At 41.5% G+C, this 17,018-nt stretch overlaps 1 protein-coding gene and 1 long non-coding RNA gene across 11 annotated transcripts in view; one reads left to right on the forward strand and one right to left on the reverse strand.

Annotated features, from left to right (window-relative positions):
• The window catches only part of LOC119619951 (uncharacterized), a 430,825-nt gene extending 423,354 nt beyond the window's left edge, over positions 1-7,471 (reverse strand). The window contains exon 1 of the long non-coding RNA XR_005236358.2: positions 5,595-7,471. This is a non-coding gene — a long non-coding RNA (uncharacterized lncRNA). The remainder of the gene's footprint in view (positions 1-5,594) is intronic.
• A 116-nt stretch (positions 7,472-7,587) lies between these two features.
• Positions 7,588-17,018, forward strand: part of PNPLA4 (patatin like domain 4, phospholipase and triacylglycerol lipase) — a 95,712-nt gene continuing 86,281 nt past the window's right edge. For 9 of the 10 annotated variants that reach the window (XM_073013888.1, XM_073013889.1, XM_037986315.2 and 6 more), the window contains exons 1-4: positions 7,588-7,714; positions 8,874-9,066; positions 12,820-12,914; positions 13,067-13,202. In XM_073013888.1, the coding sequence (XP_072869989.1) occupies positions 8,887-9,066; positions 12,820-12,914; positions 13,067-13,202 (411 nt within the window). In that variant the 5' untranslated portion in view covers positions 7,588-7,714; positions 8,874-8,886. The other variant, XM_073013885.1, reaches the window with a different exon arrangement.

The raw sequence follows: 17,018 nt of genomic DNA on the forward strand, positions 1-17,018 counted from the left end.
AAGAAGGTGCCTGCTTCCCCTTCTGCCATGATTATAAGTTTTCTGAGGCCTTCCAGCCATGTGGAACTGTGAGTCAATTAAACCTCTTTCCATTATAAATTACCCAGTCTCAGGTATTTCTTTATAGCAGCGTGAGAACAGACTAATACCTGGCGCTAACAGCATTCACTGAGTGCCTGACTAAGCCATATCTGCAGTTAGCACTACCTCCAGCTCCTTGATTATTCCAAGTAGCATATTTTCCTCTGCTAAAGCTAGTTAGATATCTGAAACATGCAGTTTAAAGATTTTTTTTTTTTTTTTTTTTTTTTAAAGATGGAGTCTCACTCTGTCACCCAGGCTGGAGTGCAACGGTGCAATCTTGGCTCACTGCAACCTCCACCTCCCAGATTCTAGCAATTCTCCTGCCTCAGCCTCCCGAGAAGCTGGGATGACAGGAAACTGCCACCACGCCTGGCTAATTTTTGTATTTTAAGTAGAGACGCAGTTTCACCATGTTGTCCAGGCTGGTCTTGAACTCCTGACCTCAGGTGATCTGCCCACCTTGGCCTCTCGAAGTGCTGGGATCACAGGCATGAGCCACTGTGCCCAGCCCAGTTTAAAGATTCTTATTATAAACATTTACTCATTTACTATGCTTTAGCTAACTTCTGTGTGCCGGAGAAAGCCAAAAAATACAAGTCATAGTCCCTGCTCCAAATGAACCCTGAACCTAAAGAGCAGTGGCAAGCATATTTGTAACTGAAATAAACGGTCAGAGATGCTACAGCAATAATGTACACATAGTAACAAAGATGAGGGTATGGCAAAGATTAACAGAGGTGGTTGTAACTCCACAAGTAGAGTTTGATTCAGGCCTTGAAGAAAAACTAGGGCTTAATGGGACACAGAAGTGTGAAAGGACATTTGAGCAAGAAAATACAGTGAACTAAAGGAACAGTTTATCTTAAGATTCTTTTAAAATATATTTTTAATGCCTAGCCCAGCTCTTTTCATATATTAGACAAAAAGTTTATCTAATGACAGCAAAGGCGTGAAGACAAATGAATAGATACATAATTTATTTGTAGTTAAGACCTTAGCCAATAACATAATCCCCTTTTATAACATTGCTCCTAATGGAAATTATGTTTGTTTTACAATCACTTACTTTATGACATAGCTTCCAGGAAAAGGAGACATAAAAAAGAGTTACTGCTGCAAATGACCAAGAGAGAAGGGTAGTTTTGATTAATTGCTAGGCTTGCTTTACTTTTCTTTTCAAGACGTGAACAAGTTCTTTAAATGCTATAAATAAACTCATATATAACATCTATTAAGACTTTTACCATTTTCAAATTATAAATATCCAAATATGAATACCAATCACAAACTCTGACCCTAGAAAGAATTAAAGGAAGAAAGATTCTGAGACTTATAGTAGCCAAGTAACACAAAGCTTGGCACATAATAAGAGCTTAGTATTTCACTAATTTGTGCACAGGCTTTAGAGCAGGGCAACCTGGCTTTATAACCTCTGCAAAGATAAAGAAAGGTTACCTTAAACTTTAATCTTTAATCTATTATATATTTCTCTTTTTTGGGGGGTCATCTATTATATATTTCTACCTTTTTTTTTTGAGACAGAGTTTCACTCTTGTTGCCTAGGCTAGAGAGCAATGGTGCCATCTCGGCTCACCACAAGTTCCACTTCCCGGGTTCAAGAGATTCTCCTGCCTCAGCCTCCTGAGTAGCTGGGATTATAGACACATGCCACCATGCCCGGCTAATTTTGTATTTTTAGTAGAGATGGGGTTTCTCCATGTTGGTCAGGCTGGTCTCAAATTCCCAACCTCAGGTGATTCACCTGCCTCGGCCTCCCAAAGTGATAGGATTACAACCGTGAGCCACAGCGCCTGGCCCATATATTTCTATCTTTTGACATTGTACAAGTGATAGGAGACAGTGTTTATAAAGGACTGGCAAGGAGTGGGCAGCAATAAGTGTAGTAAATATTAATAATAAGATTCTAGTAATAGGAGTGGATACTCAGGAAAGCAAGGCATTTTACTAACAAAGAATAGACCAAAATCCTTATTTTGTCTCTTTGAAATGAGGTGATTAGATAATTAAATGTTTTAGTAGTTAGGGTGTTTATTTTGATAATAGCACCAATAATGACTAGATCTTGTAGTCCAAATTAAAACACAGCATTTTGGTGAATTGATGGAGCATAAGGCACTGAAGCTGTCCACCTGTCACCCAACAATGTTACTTATTTGACATTGATATTATTTCCTTAATAATGATATTATTTCCTTAATAATCAGCTCCATGATAACAAAAATATTTGAAGGCTAGAAAGGAGTATTTATGTCTGCACAATTGGTGGACCCCTAGCAGCCATGTTCACTGTACAGTTGCTTTGCAATGAAGTACACAGAGCAGAGAATACAGGTTTTCTTTGATTGGGATTTCAAAAATTATTTAGGATTATGTGTACATTTGTTACCACATACTCACCACTTGGCTATCAAGGATCTGAATCTGTTTTCTATAAAATATATCATTTAAGTATGAAAACTCTGAAAGCTCACCTGCTTTACTATCTCTGTTTTTCAGCTCAATGCATAATATTACATTTGGAACCCTTCACATATTAAATTAAAATGAAGCTTATAAAATAAATGTCACATTTTTAAAATGTTACTCTTTAATAGAAATAGTTTGATACTTAGTTTCAACATCATGTTAAAAGACCTAAAGATTATCATATATTATCAGATATACTGAGTCATAAATAAATTATACTTCTAAAGGATGGCTATTTTGAATTATGTTTTCAGATTGTTATGGTCTGAATGTTTGTGTTCCATCCCAAAATGTATTTGTTGAATCCTATCCCCCACGGTGATGGTGTTCAGATGTGGGGTGTTTGGGAGGGGAGGAGGTCCTGAGGGTGGAGCTCCCTTGCCCCTTCCACTATGTGAGGACAGGGCAAAAAGGTGTCATCTATGAACTAGGAAATAGGGACTCAACACACACCATCTGCTAGTGACTTATCTTGGAACATTCATCTTCTAGAACTGTGAGAAACACATTTCTATTGTTTATAAGCCACCCAGTTTTGGGTATTTTGTTATAGCAGTCTGAACAGACTAAAACACAAATGTTATCAAAGAAAAGTCTTATTTTGTTTTATATGAATATGTAAACATATGTATAACAGAAATATGTAATAATGTAATATATATAATATAGTATATATATAAAATTCATATTTTTTGAAAATATATCATCACATTTAGAAAGAATTTACCCACTGTTCCTTTAAGCAGTCAGTTTTTATAGCATATTTCTAATGGAAAACAGCCATGTGAAATGTAAAAAGCACTTATATTAGTAAGAATGGTTTGGTTTGCAAGCTTTACAAACTCAATGCTAACGAAACAAATATAAAAGCGTAGGTGTAGTGGGGAAAGCGAGTCAGGAATATAAAATGTATTGTTTATGCATGAAACCTTTGAAAGCTTATCTGCTGTATCTCATACTTATCTAGAATACCAGTTACAAGCACTGTAATTAAGGAATTCTAATACAATAACAGAAATACTCATGAAATCCTTACCATCTCTATTTTTCAGTTCAATGTATAATATTACATTTGCATCCACAGGTTCAAGAGTTGCAACCATACCTAGGTGCCTGTCTGTCTCTGTCTCTCTCTCTCTCTCTCTCTCTCTCTCTCTCTCTCTCTCTGTGTCTCTCTCTACCTCATTCTCAGCTCTGGATCCAGCTAAGCTGCCTCTGTTGTCAGGCTGGCTCCCTCCACATAGTGGCATTAACACTGACCTTTAGCATCTATTCCCTCACTGTGTTCCTAGAGATGGTGATCTATGGGAAAGACGTAGCCCCTCTTTCCATGGTTTTGGATGGGGAGTTCTACTCCAAGATTGCAAAAGTTCCTTTCTCTGAACTCCACGGTGGTCTCAAGACAAGATATTGCTTAAACTAGGCAGAGAGGGCATGTTATCTTGAGTTATTACTGTGAAGCCCCCATGGAAAGGGCAGTGCTCCAGCAGTGTGGTCACACTCCCCTGAAATTAAAGTGCATGTATCTAAGCTGCACAGTTCATTGGGATCAGTTTGCAAGATATGAGGAGGAAGTGACAAAGAAGAGCAATTATCAAGCAGGAGGCAGAATAAACTAAGCATATTGAATACACATGACAAGAGTTTTTTTTTGTTTTTTTTTTAAAAACCAAATCATTTGTAACGTTGATCGACAAGAGGTATTAAGGTGTTAAGATGCTGGCCAGCACGGTGGCTCACGCCTGTAATTCCAGCACTTTGGGAGACCGAGGCGGGCAGATCACCTGAGGTCGGGAGTTCGAGACCAGCCTGACCAACATGTCACTACTAAAAATACAAAGTTAGCAGGGCGTCGTGGCACATGCCTGTAATCCCAGCTACTCAGGAAACTGAGGCAGGAGAATCGCTTAAACCCGGAAGGCAAAGGTTGCGGTGAGCCGAGATGGTGCCATTGCACTCTAGCCTGGGCAGCAAGAGCAAAACTCTGTCTCAAAAAAAAAAACAAAACAGGAAAAAAAAAAAAAAAAAAAAAAGCCAAGACTGGAAAATGAAATAACACGACAAGGAGAGTAGACTGAAAGAACTGATCAGACTCAAAGATTCTGAGATATGGTCCTTTCCCTGGAGCAGAGGTGTGGACAAGCATCCCTTATCCATGTCCATTTCTCCTCCCGTATGGGATACAGAATAAAACCTCCTGGGAGGGAGCACTGGAAAGGAAAAGTGGGGCATTTTGTTTCTGTGCTGGGTGCTACTGCAGGCACCTCCCGGAGCTAAAGGTTTCCTACTCCATAGCTGGTGTGCACAACCAGAGCATCTGTGTATGGCTTTGCAATACCACATCATCACACTTCTGTAATTACACATCAGATGTCTCCCTACCCACTGGACTCTGCATCCCTGATAAGGGCTGAATTCTTTCAACTATGTATGACCTGTATCAATGTAACACTTGCTATACAACAGATGCTTAATAATTATATGATAAATGGCTAAATAAACAAACCTGTTTGAAACTAAATTACTAAGGAAAACAGATGAGCAAAAATAAGCAAAATTAATTACAGAAAAAAACATTTTAAAGGGCAATTAAATTACTATATATTCAGATCACAATGGTAATTTACATAAATCCAACATCCAAAACAAATATTTATTGATCATATACTATATGCCAAGTGCTAGGCTTGGTGATGAGATGACAAAGACAAATGTGAATGAATATGATATTCTTCCTCACATTAGAAAGCTGAACTTTTTTCGTCTTTTGTTTTTTCTTTAGAGATGAGGTCTCACTACACTGCCCTGGCTGAAGATGAATTCCTAGGTTCAAGCACTTCTCCCACCTCAGCTTCCTGAGTGGCTGAGACTACAGGCACATGCCACCTCACCCAGCTGGGAGCTGAACTTTTGACTAGTTACATGGAGATACAATACGAGACAGAAGGGAGTAAGGAAGAAATACTAGTTTAAAATTTTAAGAGGTAAATTATGGAGCATTTTGCTGCTCCAAAGAGACTTACCCTTGGTGAGTTCTCACTCCGCCAGCCAGGTGTAGAAATAGTGGATGCCCTTATCTTCCCTTTAAGTGAAAGATCTCAAAGTTGTGGTGTTCATCCAGGCTGCCCGGTGATAAAGTTTTCGTCTGTCTTCTGAATCGACCTGCCGACAGTGTCCAAATGCAGGAAATACTTGCTCTGTAAACAGCATCCCAGATTCTGGTTCTGTGAATCCAGTCTCTCCTTAAACTTCTGATGCCAACACATCACTTTAAACCAGACCACCTGTCTTAATCCATTCAGGCTGCTATAATAAAGTAGCATTGACTGAGTGTTTATAAAAGAAATTTATTTCCCACAGTTCTGGAAGATGGAAGTCTGAGATCAAGGTGCCAAGATGGTCAGGTTCTGAGGAGGGCCCTTTTCCAGTTTGCAGACTACCATCTTCTCCTTGTACTTTTATCCTTACATGGTGGAAAGAGACCTCTCTGGGGTCCCTTTTCTAAGAGTACTAATCCCATTCATGAGGGCTACACCCTCATGACTTAACTCCCAAAGGCCCCACCTCCTAATACTATCACCTTGGGGGTTAGTATTTCAATATGTGAATTTTGGAGGTATACATTCAAACCATACCACAACCAAAGGAGTTAGACCACTGCTTCAGGATTCTGTTAAAATGCAGATGCCGATTCAGGAGATCAGGGATGGGACCTGGGATCCTTCCTTTCTCATGAACTTCCTGGAAGATGTAGTTCTGGGGAGGATCACACTCGACCTCAAAGAGTTAGAGGATTGTGGAAGGTTTAAGGACTGGAGTGTGCCTGTATTTTCCTAATGTACGTTGGGCCTTCCCTTCACTAAATTCCAGAGGAGGTAAAGAATTCTGAGTAATGCAGTCATTCTATGATCAGGCAATAAGGTGTTTTCAGGATTTTTTTCTAAAGAATAGTTATGTGAACTAAAAACATCTTCCCTAATCGCCAAATCAAGGACTCACAGGTGTTGTTGGCCAGAGAGGACACACCAAAAGAGAAAGAAAAAGCTCAAGCCAGAGGCAACTTGGAGAGCTCCAACCCTCCTCCCTGTTTTGCCTAAGGTAGAAGAATTCTCGCATCTCCCAGATGCTCCTTTGTAGCCTCAGAGAAAATAAATCTCTGCCCTTAAACCAGGGCACCTGGAGAGCCTTCACTCACAAGTCAGAGATTCCTCCAGGCTTGCTTATTAAGATTAGATAGGGAAAACACTGGGGAGAGAAAGAATTATCAGAGTCCTTTAAATCTTGGTGGGCATGGCATGCAATCTTGGCGGTCAGTGAAACTGCTTTAGTCTGAGCCAGTGGTGGCAGAGGACAAAACGGCCACCTGCTCACGGCCTGCTATGTGGGAAGAGCTTTCCGGTTTAGCTCTCTCATTTTATCATCTCAATCTGCACATAGGTCACGCGGGAAACTCAGGTTATGCTACCTGCTCAAGGTCACACAGCCTAAGGTCAACTGAGGATATGAAAGTTCCAGAGCCATAGTCCAGCCTTTCCTTTAGATAGCACTTCTTAAAAAAACCAAAGGCACGCCTTGAAAAACTGCGGGATGTTCAGCCGCCAAATAGCCCCTGGAGTCGGCCCTAGGGGCAGCTGGACCGCCCAAGCGGGCGCAAGGGTGAAGAGGGAGAAGAACCACTTCCGGAAAACAGACGCGAAGAGAGGAAGGCACTTCCGAGGCACAGAAAATGAGGATTATTAAAGAACAGTAGATTCGCAGGTGAGGGCCAAGTAGCGTTAAAAGATACGCAAGGATTACAACGCCTCTCTAGGGTGTGGGTTAAAATGTCTCTCTAGATACTCGAAGATAACATGACTCTAAACGAGTAGGTCTTGCCTGCGCGGGAGGACTCTCCGGTCTAGCGGCCATCTTGAATCCAGAAGTTTAAATAGAGCAGGCGGGGCCGAGCGGACGCCTGCGTTGGCGCGATGACGTCACATGTCTGCGCGGGAGGCGGTACCAACCCCTGCCGCAGGACTTTCTTGGGCGGGCTTGCGTAGAGCGTAGCTTTACCTTGACGGCGGAAGGGCGTTGAATGACGGTCGGGCCCCGCCATCTGCTTAAAGGGACTCGTTCGACACGGAAGTGTCCCGGGGCTGCATTGGTACGGAGCCCTGGGGCCCAGCAAGGGTGTGCTCCTGCGGGACTGATGCGGGGACCACCCCGGCCCTGCCGGCCTCTAAGCCGCCGGAGGGCACTGTGCCTGTGCTGGCTGGGTCTGGCCACCTGGATGCTGAGCACCCAAACCCCTTCCCGTCCCCGTTTGCAGAAGTGGAATCAAAACTGGGGCTCGCCCCCGGATCATTGACTGGGATTCAGTCTACGCGGACGCCAGCGCAGCCTGCGGCGGCAGAGCCTCCTGCCCTCACAGGGCCTGGCCGGGTGCATCAGGAACAGGCGGTCTTAGGTCCCTAAATTCGAGGCCCTGCAGTGTGCCTCATCTTGGGGTCCCTGAATGGGGCCCTTGGGCCCCCAAGGAAACCCTGAGGCCTTCAGAATGGACAGCCTTGTGGAGGCACAATTTCATTCACGTGGGCAAGTAGTGCGCACTGAGGCATAGGAAAACATAATTTTCTATTTAGATGTGTTCCAAGTATAAAGTGGCGTGGCTGACTTTTCATGGAGCCTTAAATTGCCTTCGCCAGTCATGACCTCAGTTAGTCTTGAGATACTTGGCAAAGAAATGTATTGCATTGTTGAGTAATTGCTTACTGCGTTACTGAGTGATTGTATTGGCGTTCATAAAAATATGGGTGCTCAATAGAAATGGGGAAGGGGAGTAGGGAACTATATTTAAACTTTTCTGATACACTTACCAAGAACAAGTGTATTGTTCATTTGGAATTTGATACGGTCTCTAATAATTTTCTGTTTCATAATGGCAGTGCCGCCCCCACCCTGCAAAACGTTTCAAAGGGTCAAGAGAAAAGACCAAATGCCCTTGCCAGTTGGAATGTATACATCTGTTTCTTGCCAAGTAATTAAATCGTAGATTGCATAATCTATGTACCGAATAAATGTGGAATGTTGGGGGTTTTTTTGTTTGTTTGTTTTTAATGTATAAGACTTGGGTCAAGATGAGGAGGGAAAGAAAAGTTTTCCTTGAAATATTCTTGTGTTTATTTAGAATTAATTGAAACCACTGTGCTTAAAACAGAGAATGATGTTAGAAGAAAGCCTTGGAACGATGATCAACATAAGACTACACAGTACGTGGGATAAACTATTCCAACTTAAAGCATTTTTGCTTTTTGTATTGCCAGTGCTGCAGCTAGAATGAAGCACATCAACCTGTCATTTGCAGCGTGTGGATTTCTGGGCATTTACCACTTGGGGGCAGCATCTGCACTTTGCAGACATGGCAAAAAACTTCTGAAGGATGTCAAAGCTTTCGCTGGGGCGTCTGCGGGATCCTTGGTTGCTTCTGTTCTGCTAACAGCACCAGAAAAAATAGAGGTAATTAAGTAGTAACTTAGACTGTGTTGCTCATCAAGAAATTAAGACCCAAAGGCAAACATGAGCATTGACTCTACTAAGTTAACACGGCAGAGAATTAATCCTTTGCTTGGAAACAGAAAGGATTAGGACTTTTCTTTTAAGATGTAATTATTAGGGATCTGTGCTGTGGTTGTGGAAAAGATTATTTTGGGTGATAGTGAAATAAGGAAATAATGACATATTACTCTTGAGTTTTTATTTATCCTTAAGATTACAGCTCTGTTCCTTTCAAGCAAAGGATATTTCCTCTTTCTATGATGAGAAGAGCATGGGGCCTGTTTTCAAGGCCTTGAACATGTGGGCAACAAGTCTCTACTCACTGCTACGTAGAAATAGACATATAAATTAAAATGTGGGCAAACAGTTTCTATTAAGTGGAATGGTATAGGAATTTAATTTTTTTTAATTCTCACAGTAAGAGGAAGCTCTGAGTTCCAAGCAATTTATCCAGAAGTAATACAAATAAGTCTTCATTCAGTATTTTATTTAATGCAATCTATGTTTTAAAAATCTGTTTTCTGCTATCCAGACAGTGATCAAACATTTGCTGACTGTGAGAGCTGGATTCTGTAGTTGGAGGATATTATATTTGTTAATCATTATATACTTTAGCAGCTTTGAACAATAATGAAATAATAATTTAACACCCTCATGACCAAGAGTGAATTTCAGTCACATTTAAAATTCTAAAACTATGCAATTTTAATCATCAAAATCTCACTTCAGATCTTTTGTGAGCTGCTTATCAAAGGGAAGCTAGATTTGAGGCCAATCATTCAGAAATCCACTTATCTTCCTGTCTTTATATGGTTGATTTACAGGGAACTAGAAAAATGATTTAAAAACTGCAGAGATTAAACAGGATGAGAACCGTAAGCCATGCAAGGTATAAATGAGGTGGGAAAATTCCCCATAAACTAGCAGATTCATATGCTTTGAATTACAAGCTACCTCCTTCCCATAACTGTGTTTCATTTTTGAAGCAGAGGACTCTCAGGGTGTTACTTCTTCCTTTTTACTGCAGTCTTTTCTTGAGCTCTGGCAAATCCTAAGCTTTGGAGTTATGTAGACTTGGTTTCCAATTCTCAGCAAATTAAAAAATGTATTATATGATTTAGAATTAACCTGATTTGGAAATACTGCAATAGTACAGCCACTTATACTTAACTGAAATTCTGCCATGTTAAGACATTGAATAATTTACCTGAATTGGAGAGTTGATGCCATCATCTTCTCAGATTAGTTTACCTGTTGTTATTTATTTTTTGCACTAAATGAGAGACTGGGTTGTGTTGTCTGATGGTGCTGGTATGATGAAAAGATGTCTTTATCTGGTGCTCCCATGGGAAGGTAGAAAATAATTTTCTTAGTTTCCTTAGGGCATCCTCATTTGTTCTTCTTCAAAATAATTTTTCAGCCAAAGTAACCCTTTGACTTAAGGTTATTTTAGTTACTTTATATTTAGCATATGAAATAATCCACCTGTAGGATAGCCTTGAGTGTTTTTTAGCAAATGTTTCTACCTACTCAGATTCGTGTTCGCTTGGTTCTTGCTGATGATGTAAGTTCCTCAAACTTTTTACTGTTGTGACAAATACGTGTGTAATTAATCTTGTTCTGAGCTTATGCATGAATAATTAAGAGGAGCACCTGATACAGGGCATGTTTTAAGTGGTAGGCAAATTTAGACGTTGATATGGAAGAGCTCAATGCTGCAAGTCTTTCCTCTGCCCTCACAATTTGCGAGGAAGCCATGGTGCTGGACTCAGTGGGGAACTCAAAGATGAATAAGTCCATCTTTAATAAGTTTACAGTCTGGTCTGGGCTATGGAGAGTATTGAATATAACTAAAATTAGTACAAAGAAATAGGCTTGATGGGTAGTCTAGCTCAGTAGAATGAACATACATTTGGTGGGGCTACCCCCATTTCTCACCCAGGAGCTTCCTGCAGCCTATATCCATTCAAGCTCCCTACAATCCACCTACCTCATAGCACTTAGAGTGATGTCACCCAAAGGTATATCTGATCACCTCATTACCCCCGGGGCAGAGGCTGTCTGTTGACTTAGGATAATGTGGCCCATGTTTCTCAGCTTGTATCACAAGGCCCTATGTGACTTAGCCCTACTTGTGGCTCGCCATAGGGACGCATTTCAGCTCTGTGCCCCTCTCAGAGTTGTTCTTGCTGTTGTTTTTACTATCCTCTGCTTTCACCTTCATCCCCTGCCCGATTCCTGTTTATGTTTAAGTCCCAGCCTGGGTGTCAAATTGGAGGGAAACCTTTGGCAACCCACGAGGTTGGAGGTTGACACACACCGTATTCATTTCCTGTTGCTGCTTTGACAAAGGACCTTCAACTTAGTGGCTTAAAACAGCATGTGTTTATCATCTTCCAACTCTGGAGGTCTTAAGTCTAAAAGGGTCTCACTGAGCTAAAATCAAAATGTCCTTGCTCACTCTCTCCAGAGGCTCCAGGGGAGAATCCATTTCCTTACCTTTTTCAGTTTCTGAAGGGTTCCCAGACTCCTTGGCTCCTGACCCCTTCCTTGATTTCTAAAGCCATAAGCACAGCATCTTCAAATCTCTCCAACTCTGCCTCTCCTACCTCCCTCCTTCCCTTACAAGAACCTTTTCGATGACATTGGTCCTACCCAGGTCATCCAGGATTATCTCCTCATCTCAAGGTCCTTAATTGGCTCTACAAAGTCCCTTTTAGCAAAGGTCTCCTAGTCACAGGTTCCAGGGACTAGAATGTGGATATCTTTGTGGGGAGAGGAGAGACCACTGCAATAATATAGCCACTTAACTGAAATTCTGCAATGTTAAGACATTGAATAATTTACCTGAATTTGAGACTTGATGTCCTCATATTCTCAAATTAGTTTACCTGTTATTATTTATTTTTTGCACTAAATGAGAGCCAAACACACCCTCGTGGGGGCTCTCATAGCCCTCTGTCACCTGCTCTTGGAGGCACTTATGAATGTCATGAGCACAGTTTCTTTGTATCTTATCCTGTCCAAGTTCCAGTGCCTAGCCAAGTACATGGTGTCCAGTTAGTTGCCAAATTAATTCATTATTTAATACAAAACAGACTTGGGTGTAAATCCTGGCTCTGAGACTCATTTTTAGTGAGATATTGGGATAGGTACTTGAACTCTCCAATCCTCTGTTTTCTTATCTGTCAAGTTGGATGGTTATACCCACCTTGCAGGATGATGTGAAGATGAACTGACAGTGTCACCTCTGTGGATCCCGGTCCAGGGTAGACAGAGCATCCCTGAAAGACTTTATAAAATACCAGTGCCCAAGATGAATCTCCGAAGACTGGTTCAGTCTGTGCAAACCATAGACGTCACCACTCCTATTTCTGTCACTGGTGCTGTCATTTGTAATCAGCTTTATTGCAGGGTTGTAATCAAACTGCTGCTGAGACCACAAAATAGGTGTGGGAGAGAAGGTTAATTGCGCTGAGGAAACTTTTTGAAGAATGTGCTCAATTAAAATTCAGATTGAGCCTTCAAGGATTTTTCAGATGGGGCAAATGCCATTTAAGGTGCTTTACAAAGGAAAAAACAAAAAGATTAGGATTTTGAGAGTGTATACTTTGCAAAGGGCCTGAGAGTGGTGGGTGAGGCCCCGGCCAGGTGGAGAATTTGCACACCTTTAATAATGACACATAGGGTCACTTCTTAATTTTCTTTTTTTAGGAATGTAACCAATTTACCTACAAGTTTGCCGAAGAAATCAGAAGACAGTCTTTTGGGGCAGTAACACCTGGTTATGACATCATGGCCCAACTAAGGTATACAGAGTACATTTTGCCCAAAAGTACATGAAGACAGAATGTTGACGACTCTCTGTACAAACTGTGGCAAGCTCAGCATTCTCTCTTGTAAAATATTTACAGGGCGTTCAATAATTAAAGGTGAATGATGCAGATTGCTTTTTCTTTAGAAGTGGAATGGAGTCGATTCTTCCTCCCAACGCTCACGAGCTGGCCCAGAACCGACTGCACGTATCCATCACCAACACCAGAACCAGAGAAAATCACTTAGTCTCCACTTTTTCCTCCAGGGAGGACCTCATTAAGGTAATAAAGCCATGTTTCCTATTTGAAGAAATCAGCAGGTGCTGATTTCAATACTTTATATAAAAGTAATGAGCATTACCATGTTCTTTAGATCCTGTATCTTTTATCAGGCCCGATAGATGATTGAGTGCTCAGTAAATTACATGTTTGATGAAAGTATTCACCAGGATCCCTCCTGAGGCCGCCTCATGATGCACTGTCATCTAAAAGCTCCCTGTACTTGTTCAGTGTCGCAATGTTCAGATCTCACACTGATTATGTGAAGCAAGTCGCTGATGCAATTTAGTAGCAATAATTCCCGTAATCTATGTGGCTAATACTTTGGAGTGTATGTAGGGTTTTTAACATGTACTCTCTTATTCAGTCCTTCAAGTCCTTCTGTAAATCAGGTAGGATAGGTGTTATTGTGACCCTTTTATGTTTTTGTTTTTGTTTTGAGATGGAGTCTCGCTCTGTTGCCCAGGCTGGAGTGCAGTGGTGCAATTTTGGCTCATTGCAACCTCTGTCTCCTAGGTTCAAGCAATTCTCCTGCCTCAGCCTCCTGAGTAGCTGGGATTACAGGCATGTACCACCATGTCCACCTACTTTTTGTATTTTTAGTAGAGACAGGGTTTCGCCATGTTGGCCAGGCCAGTCTTGAACTACTGACCTCAAATGATCTGCCCCCCAAAGTGCTGGAATTACAGGCGTGAGCCACCGCACCTGATCCCTTTTATGTTTTTAACAGAGAAGTGAATGAAAATATTTTATGTGATATACCAATGTACCCAAGATTATCCTGTGTGGCAGTGGGAGCCAATTCTGGTACCCAGGTCTCTTAACTTTTCAATCTAATATTCCGTTTTGTTTCTTCCATTTTGTTCTGATGTCTTTCTGTCCAAACACATTTGAAAGTTGGTTGGTTGAGAATTCATTATCTCTGGGAAATACTTCAGCTGATTGATTTCCAAATACCAGTGTGCCTGCTGTGGTAATACACTGAATATTTGTAGGGTGGAAAGGGTGTATTTCTTTTGGAATTTTTTCTTGTTTTTCCCTCTAGTGCAAATCATAACAAGCTTCAGGTAATAGGGAGAATGTATATTTTCATACAGCGGAAGGTAATGGGTTGAGAGTAAGTGGTAAAATTCCATATACTTGGATGCTGTCATTTGAAATACTTAATGAAATGTTGAATTGACAAGTAAAATTACTTGGCCACTCGATAGGTTAGAATATTTTTCCTCAATATCCCTGTTACGTCAGTCTGTCACTTACAAGTTAAGAGTCTTTCTATCTTATAAGAAGATATTATTCTATAATCTCATTACAATATTATGTAGATTTGACAGTGTAAAGGGAAGAGCTGGGCAACCCATGCTAAGTGGTCCTAAGTCATCAATGTCCAATACAGACAGATAAGGCTTGCGGTGGGCAGACATGCATCTTCGTGTTTATCTAGGAATAGACTATGTGCTCTTGTGACATAAAATGAGAGGGATTCTGCCCCCAGATCTCTCTTTCTCACAGAGTCCATCCCTGGCTTCTCTGTCTACAATGACAGAACTCTCAGCCCCTGATCTCCCTACATCCCTCCTGATTTACGTATCACTCTTTAGCATGATACCTCTTTACTGCTGTCCTGGTTAGCTTTTATTGTCCATCCTCCTTCACCAGAGTGTAAGCTCCAAGAGGCAGGGCTTTCTCTGGTTTGCTCACTGCTACAGCCCAGTACCTGCCACACTGCCAGCCATTGTGTAGGCACTCTGTAATATGTGTGAAATGAATGGATATGAACCAAGGTTGTATCTGTTACACTGGCTTGATTTAAAACAAAAGAAAAGAAAGAAGCTGGGCCCTCCGTACTCTATGACCCGGGCAAAATCACATAGCTGGCTGGGGCCCAGCTGTGACTGTGGTCCATGCGTCTAGCATTCTTACCTAACTGTACCCCATGCTGGATAAAATGCTTATCCTCCCTATCCATCTCTTTTATGTGGCAGACAGAAGAATGACACCCAATGCTGCCCTTACCCTAATCCCAAGAACCTGTCCAGATGTAACCTTACCTGTCAAAAGGGATTCTGTAGATGTGATTAAGTTTAAGGTCTGAGATAGGAGGATGATCCCGTATTATCCAAGTGGACCCAAACTAAGTACCTGAATCTTGAAAAATGGACACCTTTCCTGGATTCTGTGTACCATGGCTGGTTTGGAGATGTAAGAGCCACATGCCAGGGGAGCACAGAGACTTCTAGGGAAGCAGTTCCCCACTGTCAGCCAGCAAAGAAAAGGGGGCATCTGCCCTGTAACCTGTGGAACTGAATTCTCATAACACCTGAATGTGCAAGGAGGCACATTCTCCCCCAGAGCCTCCAGAAAGAGACGCAGCCCTGCTGACACCTGGATTTTCCCAGTGAGACCCATATCAGACTTTGGACCCTCAGACTGTATGACAATACATGTGTCTTGTTTGAAGCGGTTACATTTGTAGTAATTTGTTATAACGGCAATAGCAAACTGTTGCTGTTTAGAAAACATGATGTTTTTCTAGTTCCTTTGTTTTGGATAATAACTATTCAGAGAATTCGTGTAATTACTTGAGTTCATTGAACAGAAGAGAAATTGTTGACACAAATGTGTAATACTTGTAAGGAGAAAATCGAATAATTGACATTTATTCTGGGTTCTACAAGAAACATTCTACGTGTTTAGGAGGATGTTTTAACCTTTTTCGGAATTAAAAAGAAGGAAGGATGAATAGTTCCATGATAGCAGATGGTGACTGTTAAACTGTGAAACCTATGCCTGGAATACTCAGGAAGAATTTAGCAGAAAAGAGTGACAGTGCGGGAAGACTAGGGATGATGTAGGAAAGGAATAAGCGTGAAGAGGAAGTAAAGTAACCCCCCTGCCAGGTAGGGACATGATCAAGTATATATGTTCCGGTGAAAGAAGAGGATGGTGGGAGAATGTTGTCTGAGGTGGTGCCATGGGAGGATGGTGCTTCTGACCTTTTTGGTTGGGGTTGGGGAGGCTGCCTGAAGGTCACCCCACTCCCTTTAGGTGGAGACAGGAGGCTCTGAAGCCATGTGTTGAAGCAGCTCGATGATGGGTAGCTGCAGGTCTCCCAGGGCTTGGTACACCTGGCTCTGAATATACAGCCTGGGGTCTTGATATGGTTTGTCTGTGTCCCCCCGCCAAATCTCACCTTGAATTGTAGTTCCCATAATTCCTATGTATTGTGGGAGGGACCCAGTGGGAGATAATTGAATTATGGGGATGGTTTTCCCCATCCCATACTGTTCTCCTGGTAGTGAATAAGTCTCACAACATCTGCCTTTCACCTTCCACCATGATTGTGAGGCCTCCCCAGCCACATGGAATTGTAAGGCCATTAAACTTCTTTTTCTTTATAATTTACCCAGTATCGGGTATGTCTTTATCAGCAGTGTGAAAATGAACTAATACAAGTCTACTTCCCAGTATCTGGATATTCTTTAGATGGAGGGGATGGGAGACAGAGAGAAAGAGAGAGGTTGATTAAAACTCAAGTTAGAGAAAAGAGCATGGGAGAGCATGAAATACTAAACACTGATGATTTTCACCTCCTTTAAACTTTGCTCCATGTTGTATTTTCTGTTTTTATCATTAACTCATTTGTTCTGCTACTTAATAGTTGAATTTTTTTTAAAATGCCTAGTTTTTCATTATCCACTAGCTGACTGATGCTGTTTGTTACAGACAGCGTGCCTACGTACCTGAAAATCCAACTAGAAACCTGTAGCTTAGAAAGTGTGTGTGAGAGAGAGAGAGAGAGAGAGTGTGTGTGTGTGT

This window comes from Chlorocebus sabaeus, chromosome X, assembly GCF_047675955.1.
Source record: "Chlorocebus sabaeus isolate Y175 chromosome X, mChlSab1.0.hap1, whole genome shotgun sequence".
NCBI lineage: Eukaryota > Metazoa > Chordata > Mammalia > Primates > Cercopithecidae > Chlorocebus > Chlorocebus sabaeus.